At 49.3% G+C, this 22,378-nt stretch overlaps 1 protein-coding gene across 1 annotated transcript; it reads left to right on the top strand.

Moving 5' to 3' along the window:
- Positions 1-12,207: 12,207 nt before the first annotated feature.
- On the top strand, positions 12,208-22,147 carry MPO (myeloperoxidase). The gene is made up of 13 exons (XM_039247351.1): positions 12,208-12,301; positions 12,434-12,527; positions 12,842-13,020; positions 13,217-13,340; positions 13,436-13,565; positions 13,645-13,851; positions 14,660-14,978; positions 17,101-17,261; positions 18,744-18,999; positions 19,426-19,596; positions 20,214-20,451; positions 21,165-21,379; positions 22,073-22,147. The coding sequence occupies exons 1-12, from the start codon at positions 12,226-12,228 to the stop codon at positions 21,370-21,372; spliced, it is 2,163 nt and encodes a 720-aa protein (XP_039103282.1). The 5' UTR covers positions 12,208-12,225; the 3' UTR covers positions 21,373-21,379; positions 22,073-22,147.
- Positions 22,148-22,378: the final 231 nt, after the last annotated feature.

The following is a 22,378-nucleotide window of genomic DNA, read 5'->3' on the forward strand; positions in this document are numbered from 1 at the left end:
GTCCCCTCTTTGATCCTCCCCACTCCGATGGCTGGCTATTCCTGACATGTCTTCCTTCCCCTGAAGGCAAGTTTGCACTGGATTCCCTGGAGCCCCCCTCCCCATGGGGCAGGCAGGGCGGAACCCTGTATATATGTACATACTCAGTGCCTCAGTCCACGTCGCTTCCACCGCACAGGCCCAGGAAGGAGAAAGGCCATGCCAAAGCGGGCCTAACCCCCGCTCCATAGTGCTCCACCCCTCCCTGCCAGCCCGGCCTCCTGGCCCCTGCGTGTCCCACCCCCAAAGACCCTGGAGCCAGCGAGCAGAAAGCAGGAGTTGGGTTTGCCTTATTTTGCTCATTGGATTCAACTTCTCTTTTGCATCATCTTCCTCTGGTCCCTGTCGGAGTCTGGGGGCTGGGGAAGAGGACAGATTTATGCAGCTATTTTCATACATTCCCTGTTCAGAGTGGGGTAGAGAGCTCTCCACCCTCACCCTCACCGCCCCCTCTAACCCTGCAGCTGGGTGAGTGTCTCTGCATGTTTCCTTCATTGTGGTGGGAGATCGTTCGACTGACCCCCCACCCCCAGCCTTGGTTTCCAGGGATGTGGAATGGTGGGGGCATTTGTTTAAAAAGACATTTTATTATAATAAAGTCTATTTTCACAAAACCCATTCTGGGCTCTACCTGGGGCAAAGAACTCCTCGAGGGGTGGGTCGTGCTGGGCTCTGCACTTGACTTTAGAACCCAGAAGTTACATCCGAGGGCAACTGGGGCAAAACCAATGGACAAGGAGACCAAACAGCTCTTGAGTTTCTTTTCCGAAGAAGATAGTGCGGCAGCTTCCCGAGTCCCTGGTGCAGGGTGTTTGGGGTTGAGATGGGGTTCTGGTGGGAGAAAGAGACCTGGCAAGGGGACGGGAAGCCCGAGAGAAGGCACCAGTTTCAGGGCGGTGGACTGAACACATCCCGCAATGTTGACTTTCCTGTACCAAGTTCGTAGAAACAACAGATGTAAGAAAAATGCAAGCAAACCATACAGTTCCACTTGAAAGCAGGAGGGAGGGCTCTCCCTCCTAGACTAGAACAGCAGAGAGAGGACAGAAAACAGATGGGAGAACGTCCTCAGGAACCTCAAAGCCGGGTATGTGTGTGAGTCCCACGCGTTGCTCCATGTCAAGAGGTGGTGCAGACAGAGCGGGAGAAACTGGGGGCACTGTGGGCGGCTTGCTTGGTCCAGATGCTGTGGGGGAAGCAACTGGGTCCATTGACTGTTGCACATTCTCCTCCCCAAGGGACAAGGGGTAAAGGTGAGGGAATCTGCCTTTATTTATTTTTTAAATTTTTTTTTGAGAGAGAGAGAGTGGGAGCAAGTGAGCGAGGGGCAGAGAGAGAGAGAGAATCCCATGAGGGACAGAGATAGGGAGATGGAGAAAGAGAGAAAGTGGGCTCACCTGAAGCAGGGCTCGTGCTCCTCAGAAGCAGGGCTCAAGCTCGAGGGTGTCTGCCTTTAGATGCAATGGTGGGAGTGGCAGCGTGGGTCAGACACCCGGTGGTGCACTAGGTGGTTGGCAACACCTGGCAGAAACCAGAAGTATCTCTGCCCCCTCTCTCCCTCACCAAAACCCTGCAGGTCAGCAGCCTCGCCCACCCTGTCCTGCAAGGGCTGTCAACTACTAAGGCCAGGGCAAACTCGACATTGAGACTCGACAAATATCAGTTGGGATGATGTGAACAATGTCGAGCCTTCTGACCTATGAATGAAGTACATCTGTCCGTGCCTTTAGGTCTTTAATTTCTCTTGGTAATTCGATCTTGCCCATCTTCTGTCCGATTTATCCCTAATTATTTCACTTTTTAAAGATTTTATTTTTTTAAGTTTATTTATTCATCTTGAGAGAGAAAGCATGAATCAGGGAGGGACAGAGAGAGGGAGAGAGAGAATCCCAAGCAGGCTCCACACTGTCAGCACAGAGCCCGACGAGGGGCTCGAACCCACCAACCATGAGATCATGACCTGAGCCGAAATCAGATGCTCGACTGATTGAGCCACCAGATGCCCTAAGGTTTTATTTTTAAATAACCTCTAAACCCAGCGTGGGGCTCGACTTCACAACCCTGAGATCAAGAGTCATAGGCTCTACTGAACCAGCCAGGTGCTCCCCTAATTATTTCATATTTTTTATGCAATTATAAATGGTATTATTATTTAAAATTTAAATTTCAGATACTTTGTTGTTAGTACACAGAGCTACAACTGATTTTTATATTTTGGCCTTGTATGCTTCAGCCTTACCAAACTCACTTATTAGCTCTAGTAGTTTTTGTAGGGTTCTTAAGGATTTTCTACATATGTGATCATACTGTATATAAACAAAGAGAGTTTTACTTTGTCCTTTCAGAGTTTGATGCCTTTTCTTTCTCTCTTTCTTTCTTCCTTTCTTTTTCCATTTCTCTCTCCCTTCCATCCTTCCTTCCTTCTCTCCTTCCCTCCTCCCTCCCTCCCTCCCTCCCTCCCTCCCTTCCTCCCTCTCTTCCTTCCTTCCTTCCTTCCTTCCTTCCTTCCTTCCTGTCCCTCCCTGAAGTGGATGGAACCTCTAGTACAGTGCTAAATAGACATTACAGGAGTGGACACACTTGCCTTGTTCCTGGTCTTAGGGAAAAAGAAAAGCATTCAGTCTTTCACCACGAATAATGATGTTAGTGGCATATATTTTTGTAAATACCCTTTATCAGGTTCAAGGGAGTTCTCTTCTCCTCCTAAGGTTGCGGAGAGCTGGTTTTGGTTTTGTTTTGTTTTTTTAAAATAATCGATAGTGGATGTTGGATTTTGTCAAACAATCTTTCTCCATCAAATGGGAGCTTACATGGTTTTTCTTTCTTAGTTATGGTAAATTTCATTGATTTTTCAGTGTTAAACCAACCTTAGTTTGCTGGGATGAATTCCACTTGGTCATGATCTGGGAGGAGGATAGAGGATGAGAGCCTATAAGCAGGCATGTCCCCCTCTTGTTGAATTTGAGGAATGTGAATATTCAAGGCACAGATAAGGGCCTTGGTGGGAGACTCACAGCCTTGAGTACAGAGACTCTGGGGTGATAATTTGGGCTCATCCACTGTTTCCACCCTGTACTTACCCAGGGGCTCTTACTCATTAGGGACTCTCCATGTACTTCTTCTGCCAAAGCCAGAACTTACCCTTAGGTCATAATAGTCTAGTCGTCAGGAAAGAGGAAAGGAGCTGTGTTTCCACTCCCCGACTCGGTCAGGGTCCAGCATCACCATGTAATGTCCCCTTTCACAAACTTTTACTGGCCTTGAGGGGCCCTTTTCCTGTCTTGCTGTCTTTGCAGGGTAGGCACCGATCTGATGAGGGCTGGAACGTGCAGAGCTGAGGGCGACCAGGTAGCTCCGCCCAGCCCCAGTCCCTGCGGGAGACACCTGGCCCCTCTCGCTCTTAGTCCACGTTCCCCTTACCAGCTCTTGTTATTTTCTGTTCTCCAACAATTTCACTTTGGTGTTTCATTTCTGTGACATCTCCATAGTCAGATTTGGCTGATGGATCCTGTAGCTCATGCTAATCCTGCTTTGCCTGAAATGGGGGTTATTATCTGTTATTTCAGGAATCAAGTCTACTTGTAACAGAGAACTTAATTGTGGTAGTAGACGCAAAAAGATAATGGAGCAATATCTTCCAAGTGCCGAAGAGAAAGAAATTTGAACTTGAATTTTATACTTAGCCAAATTATCAGTCATGCTACTGAAGCGTCTCACAGGGGAAATGCTTACCGCCTAATGCCACATATGCCAATGCTATCATTTCAATCTTTGGTAGTGTTTGACTTCATTAAAGCAAAGCAAAAGTAATCTAAAACCACTGATTATGTAAAACAAATCAAAATCTGCTACTTTGGGAAGTTAAGGTGGAGGGAGATGTTATTAGTTGTTGTTGGTAATGAAATTATTTTATTTTCTTTGTGAAATATCACATATAAATAATCAAATAAAGGAGCATTGGTTTTAAAATGACCCTCCCCACCCAGCTTTTTCAGTTCCATTCCCCAAATAGTAACCACAGGTAATAGGCTTCTGTGCCTGCTTCCCGGATTTTCTATGCATATTTAAATGAGTATATACATGCCTATGGCATGTACGTGTGTCTGTGTGTTTTGCTTGAATCATATCATGCAGTATATGCTTTGTAATTAGCTCTTTTCTTTTGGCAACATATCTTTCTATATTGCTATGATAAACCTCCTTCATTAGTTTTTATTTTTACTTTTTTTAATGAAGGCCCTGATGGGGGGCTTGAACTCACAATCCTGAAATTATGATTCACATGGTCTACCGACCGAGCCACTCAGGAGCCCCCCCTCCTTCATTAGTTTTAAAGGCTGCATAAAACACCATTACATGAATGATCAGCATGGCAAAAGTTTTTTGATGGACATTTGGTTTGTTTCTGGTCTTTTGGTTTTGGAAATGAGGCTGAAATGAACACCCTCGGGCAGGTGTCTTTATGATTTCCTAAGAATGCATCTGAAGGGTACATTTCTTCTTGGAAGTAGAATTGCTGAGTCAGAACAAATGTACATTTTGGATTTTGACTGACATTGCCAAATTGCCATCCCATGGCATGGGGCCAATCCTCACTTATATTTTCACATACTGATGCTGGCTTTATTAGCTTTTTAAAATTTTAACTAATCTGATTGGTAGAGTTGCTGTTGAATTCTTTGAGTTTAGTGTTTTTGGGTTTGTTGTTTTTTTTTTTTTTTTTTGAACTTTGGACACTTACCCTACCCCCCACAACCAATAACCACAGGTATAAAGGGGTTTAATTGAATAGCCATTAAACATTTGTATAATCATATAATTTGACTTGTCTTTACCTCTACAATACTACCCAAAACAAATTTGGGAACTACTTTTGGTAACCAATAAAAGCTTGAATATTCACTTTAGAAACCTTTTTTAAAACATTGTTCATTAGAGAGTACAACCTTTCTAGGATGGGGCTGGGGATTAAAAATGTCCAGTGTTTTTCAGATCTATGTCTCTGCCTTCTAAAGGGAGAATACTAAAACTTTTAAAGAAAGAAAAGATTTTACAAGTTCTGTGGAGAAACTTAATGACAATATTTATATACCTATTTCAAAAAAAGTATTTAGGAACAAACCTAACAAGAGGTAAAACAATAACATTTCAATGAAGAATATAAAAGTAGACTTCATTAAATTATGTACTGTATTACTCAAGAATGTAAACTCTAGAAGTGCCTGGGTGGCTCAGTCGGTTGAGCGTCCGACTTCAGCTCAGGTCATGATCTCATGGTTCGTGGGTTTGAGCCCCGCATCGGGCTGTGTGCTGACAGCTGGCTTGGAGCCTGGAGCCTGTTTCAGATTCTGTATTTCCCTCTCTCTCTGGCCCTCCCCTGCTCATGCTGTCTCCCTCTCTCATAAATAAATAAAACATTAAGAAAATTATTAAAAAAAGAATGTAAATTTTAGAAGAGTAAGTGATTTGGCATTGCGCTCTTCCCAGTTTCCAGAACAGTGCTAGCACACAGGTGCTCAGGAAATATATGTTGAACAAATGGATGTATATGAATAGGAAGACAATATATTAAAGATGCCAATTGTCACCAGATTTATGTATAAATTGAATACAATATCAATAAACATATCAATAGGATTTTTCATGGAACTAGATATTGAAATATTCATAAGAGTAAATATGTTAGAATGCTGAAGATTCCTTTGAAAAAGAAGAATGAGGAAGGATAATTTATCTTAATGGAAATCAAAACATATTAAAAAGTTATGGAAATTGCAATGATGAGATATTGACATAGGAATCAATAGACTAGTAGATCAGTAGAATAGAATATTCTAGAAAAACACACACATTTACATTAAGTGAGAAAAGGCAGTATCTCATTTCAGTGGAGAAGCCAAAGAAGGCATTGGGACAACTGGTTATCCATTTGGAGATGAATAAAGGTGGCCCACTTCTGCACTGTACACTTACACTATTCACACACAAATTCCAGATGCTTTAGTGATCTAAATGTGAAAAATCAAAATATGAAGGTATTAGAAGAATATACAGGAGAACATGCTTATGATTTTGAAAAAGGGAAGATCATTTTAAGCAAGTCTGAAAAGGAAAATTCATAAAGGAAAAGATTAATAAATTTGACTACTTCACAAAAATGACCCTATTGGGGTGTCTGGGTGGCTCAGTTGGTTAGGTGGCCAACTTCTGCTCAGGTCATGATCTCGCAGTTCGGGAGTTGGAGCCCTGTGTCGGGCTCTGTGCTGATTGCTCAGAGCCTGGAGCCTGCTACAGATTCTGTGTGTGTGTGTGTGTGTGTGTGTGTGTGTGTCTGCCCCGCTCCCGTTCGTGCTCTGTCTCTCTCAAAAAATAAATAAACTTTGGGGCGTCTGGGTGGCTTAGTCGGTTAAGCGTCCGACTTTCGCTTAGGTCATGATCTCGCGGTTCGTAGGTTTGAGCCCCGCGTCGGGCTCTGTGCTGACTGCCAGCTCAGAGCCTGGAGCCTGTTTCAGAGTCTGTCACTCCCTCTCTCTCTGACCCTCCCTTGCTCACGCTGTCTCTCTCTCCTAGAAATAAATAAAACATTAAAAAATTTTTTAAAAAAATCAATAAACATTAAAAAAAATTTTAAATGACCCTATAAAAACCATAAGTGAAAAGTGGAACATATTAACAATATACGTAACAGCCAACAGATTAGTATTACTCAGAATATATCGTAGCTTTTACAAATCAATAAAACAACGACAATCCGGTAGAAAAATGGACAACACCAAAACACAGAAGAGTTAATTAAAATAAAAACGTGCTGGCTCTTAACTAAAGAAATAAAAATTGAATGAATAAAGTGCTTTCAGCCTTTGCCCTTGAGAATTTTGATGTCTGGAGGACAGTTTGGTAATATGTATTTATTAAAAAATTTAAATGCACAAAACCTGTGGCTCACTTCTCAATCTTTAGCCTGGAGGACAAGGTGTGTGTGTGTGTGTGTGTGTGTGTGTGTGTACAGAGGCTTCTTGCTGCATTGTTTTTAATAGTGAAAAAATGGGGAAATGTCGGCTTCCATCAAGAGAGGAAAGGTCGCAAAATGGAGGTATAGCTTCACTAAAGAATGTATGTGAAAGGTAATACAGTGAGATTGTTTTCTAAGTAGTGCATGGTAGATCTGCAAGATGTCCTATTGAGTGAGAGAAGCACATTGTCCCACAAAATGTTTAATGCGCTACCATTTGTGGAAAAATAAAGGAAGACAAATGTTTCCCACAGATCCATACATATAAATGAATGTAAAGTAAAAGGCTTGGATGGACAAACACAAAAATGGCAACAGGCTGTGTGTCTGAGCAGTGGAGGAAGGAGACTGGAATTAGGCGCCGAATCTAAAGGGAACTTTCACAGGATTTGTGACGTCTTAGTTTAATTCACACTGTATCCACGTAGGACCTGTATAATTCAAAATTAATTTTTAAACATTTAAAGAGCAAGAAAAGAAAGTCTTTGGGCCGGCTGCAATTGCTGTGTCTGAGGGGTCCTTGTCCCCCATCCGCCCAGCTTCCATAGCCTCCTTCTCGCCAACCACACACACAGGAAATCTGGCGGTAATCCCAACTGAACTGTTTCCTAAACAGCGTTAAGAAAGAGCGCACTGTTTTGCAAGCAGTAGCAGAGAGCCCGTTATCCCACAGGCAGTTGGACTTTACCCTAGGGTGGGGGTGTTTGGGAAGGTAAGTGGGGAGAAGGGAGGGCGGCACGTGTTGGGAGGGGGTGGGGAGACTCTCTCCCAGGACTGTAGCCTTGAGATTGGAGCAGTTGCCGCAGCGCCCTCCAGAGGCCAGCCGCGAGATGGGAACTGGGGGTAATTTTAGGGACGAGGCTTGTTTGGAACACCTCCTCCCGCAGACGTGTTCTTCTGGTTACTATGCATGCTGAGAAGCCCTTTGGGCCTCAAATATGCCTGGGATGGGCAAACAAGGCCTACATGAGGGTTCGACAGAGGTACAGACTGGGCCACCTTGCGGTCAGCCCGGTTGTATCATTATTAAGTGGTTGGACACGTAGTAAAATCAAGGAGCATCTCAAGCCTCTGCAGGTAAATGCAAGCCCACCGCCCAGCCCTGAGCCAAAGGCAGGTGGTTTGGGGATTGTACATCTTGAGAATTCTCCTACCTCCACAGCAGTAGAGAGGGAAGGGCATTTTAACATCATTCTTGAAACGGCTTTAGTTTTTCTTTTTCTTTCTCTCTCTCTCTTTTTTTTTTTAAATTTTCAATGTTTATTTTTGAGAGACAGAGTCAGAGCATGATCAGAGGAGGGGCAGAGAGAGAGGGAGACACAGAATCCAAAGCAGGCTCCAGCTTCTGAACTGTCAGCACAGAGCCGGACGCAGGGCTGGAACTCACAAATTGTGAGATCATGACCTGAGCCGAAGTTGGACACTTAACTGTCTGAGCCTCCCAGGTGTCTCCCCCTTTAAAAAAATTTTTTTTTCAATGTTCATTTATTTTTGAGAGGCAGAAACAGAGCATGAGTAGGGGAGGGGCAGAGAGAGAGGGAGACCCAGAGTCTGAAGCAGGCTCCAGGCTCTGAAACAGGCTTTAGTTTTCCAAACATTCATTGTCTCACTGCCACCTGAGAAAGCTGGGCGGGCCTGTCAACCCCATTGTATCAGTGCAATTGCCTCCAGACCAAATTTTAGCCTCTGGGCCTGCACCCCTGGGCGCCCTCCACTGTACTGAGCGAACTTTCTAAAATGTCACTGTGCATTTTGCAGCCTTTATAGCTGCAATAGGTCACAACAAGAACATCTCAATAGGTCAGCGAGAGTGCTAGATTCCAGGGTCCTACCTGCCTTACCATGCTCATCTTGGCTCCTCCCTGCCCCCACATGAGAACTATCTGAATGAAGCCCACTGGTGTCAAGGCCTTTGCTATGTCGCCCTCTGGGCCCAGCATGTTCTTCCTCCCTGTGTCTACTGGGTCCTGTTCTTCTTCTCTTTTATTTTTTTAATGCCATTTATTTATTTATGTATTTATTTATTTTGAGAGAGAGACAGAGACACAGCATGAGCAGGGAGGAGCAGAGAGGGAGGGAGGCACAGAATCTGAAGCAGGCTCTAGGCCTGAGCTGTCAGCACACAGCCCAACACGGGGCTTGAACCCACGAACTGTGAGATCATGACCTGTGCTGAAGTTGCGCACTCATCGACCGAGTCACTCAGGCACCCCTACTTGGTCAACTTCTAAACTTTCTTCAAGATAGTCTCAAGCACCAACTCCTCAAGAAATCTTTCCTAAGTACCTCCAGTTGGTCCAAGTGTTACTCTTTGATGCTCCCAAAGAACACCACACAAGGCTCTCATGTGCCATTAATTTGCCTTTCTGTATTCTGTGCACCCCTTGAGGACAAAGCTTGCACTTTGCTCAGCGGGGTATGCCCAGTGGCCAGCACAGTGCGAGTGGCACATGCAAGGGCTCAGTAAGTACTTGTTGAATTAGCGCCCGAAAAAAGGTCAGGAATGAGTATGCAGAGGCCGTTGAGTGAAGAGTGCTGGTGTGGAAGTCAGGAGACCTGATGGCTAGATCATTCTGAGCTGTACCACACTGCTGCCTTTGACACAGTCATTTCCTTCCCTGAGTTCTCTGTCCTCTTGAGCCTTGACAATTCCCTTGGAAGAGGAAAAGGACACTAATTGTCAGACTTGATGAGGGCAATGGGGAACAGGTGCACCCAGGTGTGGCTAATGGGAGGGTGAGGTGCAATCTTCATGAGGCCATTTGACAATTTTTTTTAAAAAGCCTTAAAAATGTTGATACCCAAATATGCATCAATTTTACTTCTAGGACTGCTTGCCTAAGGAAATAATTGAAGATAGGACTACAGATTTAACCCCATGGATGTTGAGCCTAGTACAGCTATAACACTGGAAATAGGAAACAACCTAAGTATCTAACAAGAAGGGATTAGTGAATAAATCATAGTACTTCATACAAAATATTATGCAGATAAACAAATGAACTAAGTCTATATTTATTGACATAGAGAGATGTCCAGGCCAAATTGTTAAGTACTAAAACTGGGTTGTACAAAATTTAGAGTATGGTCTTATCAGCTTTTAAAATACATATTATATCTAGGGACACCTGGGTGGCTCAGTTGGTTGGGTGTTTGACTCTTGATTTCGGCTCAGGTTATGACCCCATGTCGGGTTCCATGCTAAGTGTGGAACCTGCTTAAGATTCTCTCCCCACCCGGCCCTCCTTTCCTGCTCTCTCTCTCTCTTCAAAATAAAAAAAATTATATATACATATAGGATATCAAATTGTTAAATGGGGTTATTTATGAGTAGTGGGATTATGAGAAATTATTTTCTTCCTGCTTATTTGTACGAAAAATGACAAGCCTGGAAAGAAAAAATTTACCCATAACCTTACTTGATTATAAGTGATTTTGACTTAGTTTTATTTTTGCTTGTTTTCTCTAAATTTTCATGAATGAAAATATACTACTTGTAGGATTAAAAAATTATTTTGAGAGCACCTGAGTGGCTCAGTTGGTTGGCATCAGACTTTGGCTCAGGTCATGATCTCACAGTTCATGAGTTCGAACCCTGCGTCAGGCTCTGTGCTGATGGCTCAGAGCCTGGAGCCTGCTTCAGATTCTGTGTCTCCCTCTCTCTCTGTCCCTCCCCTGCTCATGCGCTCTTTCTCTCAATAATAAATAAACATTTTTTAAAAGTATTTTCAAAAGTATAAAATTCTAGAACCTGACTCACAAGGAGCCACTTGTCCAAGTTCACCCACAGCAAGTCAGTGGCAGAGCCAGGCTGGAAGAATGGCCTCCTCCTTCATGGGCCCCACTGGGCTCCACTTCCCACAAGTGACAGGATCTGGGGGCATACCAGGAAGGTGTTCTGGATGTTTTGGTGTCCCTTGTTCCTCGGTCAAGATGTGGTCTGGGCATAGAACACAAGAGTGAGGGCAGGAAGGTGGCCGGGGTAGGAGGCGTGGCTAGACCAAACAGGGCAGGGGAGCCAGACAAGGGCCCAGGGAGGTGGACAAACACAGCCATTAGTCATAGGGCACTTGTCCTGCCTGAGAACCGCAGCTGCTTTGCCAGGGCTTTCTTTCAGGGCAGACACTTCCCCCTCTTCTTCAGGGCAGACACTTCCCCCTCTTCTATTTCAGAATGATCCTAAAGTTTAGCCCCAGTCCTCTTAACCGCACTGATCTTATCCCAGAGAGGCCCTGGGCTGTGTCACCTAACTGACCACTGACCACATCCAGCCCTGCTCTTTCCTGGCTCCTGAAATCTAGGAGCAGGTGGCAGGAGTGCTGAAGATAGCCGGCTCCCCAGAGCCAAGGAGAGAGGGGGAGGAAGAGAGGGATAGAGGAAGTTACCTTGGTCCTGAGCCTGTAGCCCCCAGGTTTTCCTGTGAAACCCAACGGTCTCCAGCCAGATTTCCTGTCCTTTTAGCCTTTGCCAAGAATGTGGGGCTGCCAAGGGCCAGCGTACTGTTGGGAGGTGGGGGACAGCCCCCTGAGGCTGATCTGATCCTTACTCCAAGAGTCCCCGACACCTTCCCTCCTCCTCTGGGGTCACCGTATTTCTCATAGTTGCTTAGGCTGTTGGTTCCTGACTTTTGTTCCTTTCCAAGGACCCCTGGATACTAAGTTTAAACAGAATTTTGGAGGGGGGTTAACTGCCTGTACACCTGGGGCAACACTTGTCTAGGCACCCAATGGGAGCTGAGAACATCTAGGGTGGGATGCTAAGTTCAAAGGCTGGGCACAGTTCTGGTCTCTCCTTTCCTGTCCCTCTCTCTGATCACCTTACGGGCACCCCAACCCCAGTTGGGGGAGGAGACAGCATTTAGTATCCAGGGGCGGGTTTTGTCTGCTCCACCCTCTCCCCTGAGCCTGGAAGACATAAATGCCTAGATTCAGCTGAACGGCATGGCCAATGCCAGGTGAACTTCAGAGGTAAGGTCTTGAGGGGCTGGGAGACTGAAGCTAGCAAAAGAGGCTTGCTGTGAACCCCTCCCTTGAGGAGGTAAGTAAGACTCATTGAGGCTGGACTGGGATATGAAGGTGGAAGGGAAGGGCCGGGAGGAGAGGGATGGTGGGGCTGTCTTTTCCCAAATGCACTGTGGGCTTTGGACTTACTGGGCTTGGGGTCTTGTTGCAGAGATGAAGCTGCTGCTGGCCCTTGCAGGGCTCCTGGCCATTCTGGCCATGCCCCAGCCCTCTGAGGGTGCCAGTCCAGGTAACAGGGCAGAAAGAAGGGAAAAAGGTGGAGTGTTGGGGGTGGTTGTGAGTCCCAAGGATCTCTTTCCTCGGCGCAGGCCACCCTGGCTCTGGGGCCCATTCCTGACTTTGTGACTCCTGTTCTGGACAGCTGTTCCAGAGGCGGTGGAGACCTCGGTGGTGCTGACCTGCATGGAGGAAGCCAAGCGGCTAGTGGACACCGCCTACAAGCAGCAGCGGGAGAGGTGGGTTGCTGGGCACCTCCCGGCTCTGGGCAAGGATGCCGCAGGTCTTTCAGAGAAGGAACTTGACACGGGGACTTCATGAGTGGGTATGGGACCCTCTGTCTGTCTGTCTTTCTGTCTGTCAGTCTTTGTGCCTTTGGGTTTGAGAACATCCCTCCCCATGGCCTTGCCTCTGTCTGGATACTCAGGTCCATAGTCTGTTTATAAAGAGAAAACTTCGTTCTGTCTGTGGGTCTGTCTACACCGTCCTGTGGGCTGTGCTGAGTGTCTGTGCCCCCGCCTTCTCTGGCCTCACTCCTCCCTTCTGCAAGCAGCATCAAGCAGCGGCTTCGCAGTGGCTTGGCCAGTCCCATGGATCTCCTGTCCTTCTTCAAGCAACCGGTGGCAGCCACCAGGACAGCTGTGAGGGCTGCTGACTATCTGCACGTGGCCCTAAGCCTGCTGGAGGGGAAGCTGCGGCCTCTGTACAGGCCAGGGTCCCTCAACATCACCGGTACTGTTGCCCCTACAACCTCAGTCTCCTGCTCCACTGGTGACCTCAGGCATCTCCTAGCGCCTGCCCCGCCCCCTTCCCGGGGGCTCAGGCACATCAGAATCTCCTCTCCGTGCCCCCAGTGAAGGCTCCCCAGCTTAGGATAGGAAATGGGAGGGGGGACTCAACTCCCACACCCCTCTTTCCCCGGCCCCAGACGTGCTGACGCCCGCTCAGCTGAATCTGCTGTCCAAGTCCAGCGGCTGCGCCTACCAGGACGTGGGGGTGACGTGCCCGGAGAACGACAAGTACCGCACCATCACCGGCCACTGCAACAACAGGTGCGGCCGGCTGGGTGCGGCCTGGGGCGGGCGGGGGACGGGGGTGCCTCATCCCGGTCCCCACCGCCCCGCCGCGCCCGGTCCGATCCCTGCAGACGCAGTCCCACGCTGGGGGCCTCCAACCGCGCTTTCGCGCGCTGGCTGCCGGCTGAGTATGAGGATGGCGTCTCGCTGCCCTTCGGCTGGACGTCCGGGGTCAAGCGCAGCGGCTTCCCGGTCCCCCTGGTGAGCACCGGCCGACAGAGGGGGCGAGGCTGGGCCCAGAGGCGCGCCCAGGCGGCCCCTGACGCTCCGTGTCCCGCAGGCGCGCGCCGTCTCCAACGCCATCGTGCGCTTCCCCACGGAACAGCTCACCCCAGACCAGGAGCGCTCGCTGCTGTTCATGCAGTGGGGCCAGCTGATCGACCACGACCTCGACTTGAGCCCAGATCCGGGCGCCCTGGCGTCTTTCATCTCTAGTGTGGACTGCGCGACCAGCTGCGTGCAGGAGCCGCCCTGCTTCCCGCTCAAGGTGCTCCCTTCTTCCTGCCCCGCCGCTGTGTGCCTGGTGGGGACAGGAGGCATCATTCCTGCAAGCAGCTGCCTCCCTCTGTGCCCAGTCCCTTCCCCAGCTCCTGAGTAAGCCTGGCCCTGCTCACCCACTCCCCTCTGCCTCCCGGCCGGAGGACATGACGCCTTCCTCTGACCTCCCCGTGTGGGTGCCGCGGGTTCAGTCCCCCTCTGACCAGAGAGGGGCACCTTCCCCCGTCGGGGCACATTGCACAGAGCCTGGGCTGTCCGTTGCCAAAGGGCTGAGGGGGGTGGGAGAGGAGAGAAAGGAAGGAGAATGGCAGAGGAGAGAGAGAGGAGACGTAGACAGAGGCCAGAGTGGAAGACAGGAAAGGGCGGTGAAGGGGGCACAAGGGGTGGGGCAGGAAAGGGAAAGGAAGAGCAGGCGGACAGCCAGTGTAGAGACCGCATCCAGAGGAGAGGGGAGGGAGAGGCAGATTGGGGCAGAGGAGGGAGAGAACGTTAAGGTGAGGACCGGCTGGCTCTCCTCCCGGGTGCACAGTCCCCATTCCAGAGTCCTGGTCATCACTCCTTAGCTCAGAAGCACTCAGTGGGTGGAACCTCGGGCGAGGATCATCTGTGGGCCTTGAGAGGCCTCCCTGCCGGCTGAGGGGCGCAGAAGTCCTGAAGAACCCCTGTGTTGGTGTCTGGGTCTCCCCCTCTGGTCTTGGCTACTTTGGAGGTGGGATTAAGCCTTGGGGTGGGGGATGGACGGGGGAGAACCACTCTGTCCCTGCCCTTGGTGAGCGGGGCCTGTCTATGTGTCACAGATCCCACCAAATGACCCCCGCATCAAGAACCAGCGTGACTGCATCCCCTTCTTCCGCTCCTCCCCAGCCTGCACAGAGAGCAACATCACCATCCGCAACCAGATCAACGCACTCACCTCCTTCGTGGACGCCAGCATGGTGTATGGCAGTGAAGACCCTGTGGCCACCAAGCTTCGAAACCTGACCAACCAGCTGGGGCTGCTGGCTGTCAACACCCGCTTCAGTGACAATGGCCGGGCCCTGCTGCCCTTTGACACCCTGCATGACGACCCTTGCCTCCTCACCAACCGCTCTGCGCGCATCCCCTGCTTCCTGGCAGGTCAGCCATGAGCAGGAGCTTGGGGTGGTGTGGGTGCTCCCTGCTGGGGCCACAGGGGAGCTGTTTGCGAGCAGCCTGTGGGTTTGCATTGACAGAGACTCAGTCCTCACCAGCTTCATGATGCTAATTCAGTTGCCTTGGTAACAAGTTGGATGGAGCAGAAAGGCAAACAAACCGAAAAGCAAACCAAGCCCCCAAAACCAAAACCAACAAAAAACAAAACTAAGGAGACCCAGGGATGGCTGAAGAGCCTCTTTTCCATCTGTCCATCCCTTTCTACATCTCTCCCTTTTCCTCTGTACTCTGCCAGAGAGTTGAGTCCCCAGGGACAGGAAACTAAGGGGACCTGGCACCTTACTCTCTAGAACTGCAGCATCTGCTATGGAAGCCAGTAGCCACATGTGGCTATTTGCATTTACATTTAAGTTAATTAAAATTAAGTTAACTTAAAATTAAAAGTCAGTTCCCCTGCTGCACTAGCCATGTTTCAAGCGTTCAATACCCTCATACATTAGTGGCTCCCATATAGGGCAGCACAGATGTGGAACATTTTCATCAATTCAGAAAGTTCTATGGGACAGTGCTGCTCCAGGATATCACCTCCTGCCATCTTGATTCCCTGTAATTAGTGAGGGTGAGACTTTAAATACCTGGAAGCCCTTGGGATATGGCTGGGGCAGTAATGGTGCCCATGCCCAGAAACTTCCAGTGTTTTTTAAAGTAAATCCACTAGTGAGTGGATCCAAAAGGGTCCTGAGGCAGTTCCCTCTGGCCTCCCAACCTCTTCTCTTGATGGCTGGCTCCATGTGGTCTCTCCTTTGGCTGGGTCCTGGGGAGGGAGATCAAGGTCAGCTCCCACGTAGACTCTTCTGGGCTAGTGAGGGAAGAGCAGCACTCCTCAATGAGCTAGGGCTGTCTCCATCCTGGTGTCGAGCCACATGTCCTGGGCCTGGGTCATCGTGACCTCTGGCAGCTCATGGGATGGTAAAGCTGCTCCCAAAGAGTTTCTTTCCCACCAGCCTCTAGAGCTGATAAAGACTGAACCCAGTGTCCTGCTAAAAGGTAAAAGAGCCTGGTCCTAACTCTCTGGCCCTTCCAGAGAAGGGTTGGGGAGGACCAGAGGGACCAGGGGGTCTTACTTGGTTTTTTCTTTCTTTCTTTCTTTCCTTCCTTCCTTCCTTCTTTCTTTCTATAAAATTTTTTAATGTTTTATTTATTTCTGAGAGAGAGAGAGAGAGAGAGAGAGACAGCGTGAGCAGGGGAGGGTCAGAGAGAGAGGGAGACACAGAATCTGAAGCAGGCTCCAGGCTCTGAGCTGTCAGCACAGAGTCTGATATGAGGCTTGAACCCACGAACCGTGAGATCATGACCTGAGCTGAAGTCGGATGCTTAACCGACGGAGCCACCCAGGTACGCCAGTTTTCTTTCTTTTTGAACAGTCTTAGGCGTGGACTATAAAAATCCCCTTCCCCACCCCGTTCTCTGGAGCTTGAGCAGGCTGCAAATTAGCATGTAGTAAGGGCAAGGATGACAACTCTGATCGGGTGGTTAGTGGCTTTCTAGAGACTTGTGTTGAGAAAGATTCTGAGGTTGCATCCAATTTTAGCAGGACAGAGTGCTGTGATCATTAGCTATGTCTGACATGGGCATGGAAATAAGGAGTGCTAACATGCATGCTACTTTTTGGTCTAGCCTGAATCAAGAGAATAAGTCAACCAAGCAACATTTATGGATCTCTGACTTTGTAGATGGCAGTGTTAAACTCCATGTGTCTATGTGTGAGTTGGTTAGAGAGTCAGATGCAAAAAGGAAAAACCATGGTCCTAGTCTTCAAGGAGCTCCCAGTCTCAGGCATTAGAAGGTAGTAAGTCATGTGTCAGATCTGATGCCTATTGAAATGAGCATCTCCAAGCAGCAGTGCCCCTAAACAGAGGAAGAATTTATCATGATGGACCAGGGCATCAAGGGGGAACCTCCTGGAGGAGGTGTAAACTGAGCATGGTGTGGAAAGATGGATGGACAGGAAGTCTGGGTTTCAGATCTTGGCTGGGGAGAGAGTCTCTGTGGAGCAAGTCCTTTCTGATGGTATCTTAGGAATGACAGTAGCTTTTTCTTCCCCAAGGGGACACCCGCTCCAGCGAGATGCCAGAGCTCACCTCCATGCACACACTCTTTTTACGGGAGCACAACCGGCTGGCCACAGAACTCAAGCGCCTGAACCCACGCTGGGATGGAGAGAGGCTCTACCAGGAAGCTCGCAAGATCGTGGGAGCCATGGTCCAGGTAGGCAGCCCTGAGCATTGAATGCCAGGGATGAGGCAGGTTTGGGATGCAGATGTGCCTCTGCCACATCCTGACTGTGTGACCTTAGGCGAGTGAAGCCCACTGAACCTCAGCATATACATCCATGACACTGTAAAGATTAAAATTATATATATATATATATATGAAAACACCTGGCGATACTGAGTGTCTGATGAAGGTTACTTGCCTTCCATCCCCTCTTTCCTAGGCTTGCTTCCCTTTCTTCTTTCCTGTCCATTGGGATAGTTTGGGGAGAGTTAAAGAGGTGGGTCTGAAGTGCCTAGTGCATAGCTGCTGGTCAATAAATGCCTCTCCTTTCCTCTTCTCCTGGTCTCCTGGCTCCTTCACCCACTCACCTCCTCTTTTGGCTCTATCATAGCTCACCCAATCTCCTCACCTTTGTTTATCCCTGGGAAATGTTCCTGGTTCTCTCTCACAACTTTTGATACTTCAGTACCCCCACCCTCTCCCCAAGACATACACACACACACACACACACACCTACGTGCATACACACAAACACCTTTTTAATACTCTCAGACTCTGGAGGGGGAGAGAGTTGCAGGTGCTGAGGGTAAGTTTTAGCTTTGCACCAGGAATTTAAGTGAGATTCATTTAAGCTTCACAGAAAATTCCAGACTCTAGAGTCTAGAGTGAAACTGTTCCATATCTTCTCTTGTCTGGGGGAAATCATCGAGGGTGGCCCTTTTCTTTTTTGCCTCCCCTGCCTCCATAAACACATATCAAACCTTACTGTGAGCCAAGTAATTGCATAAACACATATCAAACCTTACTGTGAGCCAAGTAATTGCTGGGCACTGAGTAATTTCAAGAGAAATGAACTACAGCCCTTGCCCTCAGCAGCTTGTAAATTAGGAGAAACAAAACATTAATAACTCAAAGACAAGGAGGTATTGACTAACAAAACCCTTTGTTATTTAATCTTTTAAGTCAGAGGGCAGCATAATTATCCTTAATTTACATTTGAGTAACAGGGGCTCAGAGAGGTTAATAACTGGCCCAAGGTCATACAGTAGGTAGAGCTCTGTTTTTTGGTGTTTTTTTTTTTTTAAATGTTTTTAAATTTATTTCTGAGAGCGAGAGAGAGACAGCATGAGCAGGGGAGGGTCAGAGAGAGAGGGAGACACAGAATCTGAATCAGGCTCCAGGCTCTGAGCTGGCTGTCAGCACAGAGCCCGACACGGGGCTCGAACCCACGAACCATGAGATCATGACCTGAGCTGAAGTCTGACGCTTAACTGACTGAGCCACCCAGGCACCCTGGTGGAGTTCTGTTTTTAAGCTACCACTCAGAAGCCACTCTGTTCAACCAAGATTCATTGTTGTGGGAGACAACCCTGGCCATAGACAATGGAGGAGCTCTCCCAGTCAGGAGCGCAGGTGGAGACTCTGCAGAGAGGGTGGAGTGGAGAGGCCACTCTGACTGTGATTTTTCTTTAGATCATCACTTACCGGGACTACCTGCCCCTGGTACTGGGACCACAGGCCCTGAGGAAGTACCTGCCGAGCTACAGAGGCTACAATGACTCGGTGGACCCTCGAATCTCCAATGTCTTCACCAATGCCTTCCGCTACGGCCACACCCTCATCCAACCTTTCATGTTCCGCCTGAATAACCGGTACCAGCCCATGGGACCCAACCCACGAGTGCCACTCAGCAAGGTCTTTTTTGCTTCCTGGAGGGTAGTGCTGGAAGGTGAGCAGGACCTAGGCCAGGAGACAGTGGGCTGGCAGCTGAGGATGTGGTGGGGGTGGGCTTGGCTGCAGGGAGCTAGGACAGGAGAAATACTCTGCCTTCCATCTTTGGCGATCTTATCTGACTTTCCAGCCTCTGTTCACCTGACTGCTTCTGGATATAATAATAAAGGGTAGGGTGGCTCATAGGGATCTGGCTTCTTCTCAGTGACCCAGGAGACCAGGGCCTGGGTGCATCCCAACTTGCAAGTCTAAATGACATTATCCCTTGAGACCCTGATTCCCTGGTGAAGACCTGCCCACTGGGGCCACTTTGGCACCAGGAACTGCATGTGCCCAGCCTTCTGCAATCCCCCAACTGCACCTAGGACTTATCTCTGACTCCAGTCTGACCTCTGGATACAGAGTCTTGCTCCTCTTGTCCCAGGTGGCATAGACCCCATCCTCCGGGGCCTCATGGCCACCCCTGCCAAGCTGAATCGCCAGAACCAAATCGTGGTGGATGAGATCCGGGAGCGGCTGTTTGAGCAGGTTATGAGGATCGGGCTGGACCTGCCTGCCCTGAACATGCAGCGCAGCCGGGACCACGGACTCCCAGGTGAGGCTCCACCACCCCACTCTCCGGCCCTGACCTCTCCAGTCCCCACCCCCCGCCCCACCCAGCTGCCCAAACTTGCCCACTGGCTAGAAAACTGTCCCTGTCACATTTCATTTTGCTTCATTTTACATGAACTTTGAGGGGAAGAGGTTATCATCACTTGCATTTTACTGATGAGCAAACTGAGGCTTGAAGAGCTTCAGAACCTCTCCAGGCTCTTCTCCAGCCAAGTCAGGGATAGAGCTTGAATTTGAACCCAGATAAGCCTAACCCCAAAGCCTGGCTGTGCTACATTATGAGACAGCTAGTGTGGCTGAACCTTCTAGACACACTTCAAGCCTCACAGGTCTCAGATCTTCAGAGGGGGCCAATGAGATGTTCCTATTCTTGGACCCTGTGGGAGGAAGTTTGGGCAGTTTCCAATTTTCCTCACAGCGGGAGGGCAAGGGAAAGAGGAGTCTTGGCCTCTCGGTTCAGGGTTCCCGGGGGAGTGGGAGGAGTCTTATAACCTGGGAGAAGCCTCTCTGTGTCCTCTCCCTCATATCCCACAGTGTGTTGGGGACGTGAGTTTTCCGGAACCTCCCCCGCCCCATAGCCATGGCTCCCCGCCCCTGCAGGGTACAATGCCTGGCGGCGCTTCTGCGGGCTTCCGCAGCCCCGCGTGGTGGGTGAGCTGGCCACGGTGCTGAAGAACATGCGCCTGGCCCAGAAGCTGATGCAGCAGTACGGCACACCCGACAACATCGACATCTGGATGGGCGGTGTGGCCGAGCCCCTGGAGCCCAATGGCCGCGTGGGCCCACTCCTCGCCTGCCTTATTGGGACCCAGTTCAGGAAGCTCCGAGACGGTGACCGGTGAGGCGCGGCGAGCAGCTCAGGCCCACTGTGTGGTGGCAGGCCTATTCCCAAATCTCTTGGGGTCCGACTTTCTCCTGTGAAGTGAGGGGCAGGAAGGAATCTGTGGTTTTCCAGTGTGTGTTCTGGGGCCTCGAGGTCATCCCTAAATGTGCCCTGAACTTGGGGGTACAGCAAGGAGGGGTCCTGGAGCCATGGTTGTGAAGGGAGACAGAGAAACTGCAGGTCTTACTGACTCCTTCTCTGGTTTCAGGGTGCAACCATACAGCAGTCACTCACTGCTGAACAGTCCCCAAGCCTCTTCTAGTGTTGTTTCATCATGGCCCTGATATGTGTCATACTCAGTTCTTAGCTAGCCCGTTTTGTGCCCTTGGGAAAATTAGAGAAAGGTGTCCCTCTCTGGGCGGACACATTACAAACTAACCCCAAGATTCTTTCCACCCCATGGACACAGCGCCAAGCCAGGGCACAGTGCTGTGTGAGTGTGGGCCCAGCTCCCTGTGTAGCAGTGGTGGAGCCTCCACGGCCACGTGGGGTGGAGGAGTGAAGGCAGAGGGGAGGGAGCTGGGCAGCTGTGCTTTGTACTATGAGGAGGGCATCACTCCTGGGGGCTGCCTGAGGGCCCTCTTCCATCCAAAGAGGAGCTCAAGCCTGCAGATGCCCTCCAAGCTGAGAACAGCCTCACATACAATGCCCCCGGTGTCACCATGCAGGTTTTGGTGGCAGAACAGGGGCGTGTTCACCAGGCAGCAGCAGGAGGCGCTGGCCAAGATCTCCTTGCCCCGCATCATCTGTGACAACACGGGCATCACCACCGTGTCCAAGAACAACATCTTCATGTCCAACACATTCCCTCGGGACTTTGTCAGCTGCACTACACACCCTGCGTTGGACCTGACTCCCTGGAGGCAGAGGGACTAGAGGCTGAGTAAGGGGGTGTGGCGGTGAGGTGAAGCTTGGGTGTGCCTGGGCTGGCCCCCTGGGACCGCAGGGATTTCCCTTCCCTAGGTGAGCCTGTCCCTGTTCTGGGCAAGAACATCAATGACTAGACATTCATTCATTTGTGTGTGTGTATGCATGCATGTGCCATGTATATAAACTGCATTTCATATGTGTGTGTTTCCTGTGAATGCAGGTAATGTTTCGTGTGCTGTGTATATGCGTCACTTACATGAGTGTGTGCTTGCTGTTTATGTATTAAGTATAGAGAAGACACTAGAGTGGATACAGGTTCAGGAGCCAGATTGCTTGCATGAAAATCTTGACTTTGCAGCTCTCCAGCTGTGTGACCTTGAGCAAATTACTCGACCTCCCTAAACCTGAGTTTTCTTCTTTGCCAATAAAAGTTGCCCTGGCTCCTCAGTGGCCCCATTTACATCCTCTAGTTGTTTATCAAGCACTTACTGATAGGCATTGGGTAGGCCTGGGAAACATATGGGAAAAGTCGGACACTATTTCTTTCCTCAGGTAGCTTGCACCTGACAATGAACCAATGCCCCTTGAAGGAATGGCCATTAGCAGTTAGGGTGTGTGGTGGTTGAGGTGTGTGCCCATGTGAGCAGAACTCAGTCGGTGTGTCTCCCTATTTGCTTCCTGACACTGTTCTCTTGCTTATTCACAGGAGCCCACCTGGAGAAGAACTGGGGCGCATTAGTCCTTTTGTGCCATTTGTTTGTATCTGACGTCTATGATAATAAAGCACCACTGGTGAGGATCTTTACTCTGTCCATGTCTGCTGTGGGGCCAGGGCCTCAGCATGAGGCTTGCTCTAGGTTCTCAGTGTGAACCAGTGTGGCTCTGGACTGGGGGTGAGGGTATCCAGGAGCTGTCCTTTGACCCACACATGGAAGGCAGTCAATTCTTAGAAGCCTCTGGGCCAGGTCAAACCATCCCGCCTCACCTTCCACCCACACCACCCTGAAGAACA

This window comes from Hyaena hyaena, unplaced genomic scaffold (assembly GCF_003009895.1).
Source record: "Hyaena hyaena isolate Hyena2069 unplaced genomic scaffold, ASM300989v1 scaffold_298, whole genome shotgun sequence".
Classification (NCBI taxonomy): domain Eukaryota; kingdom Metazoa; phylum Chordata; class Mammalia; order Carnivora; family Hyaenidae; genus Hyaena; species Hyaena hyaena.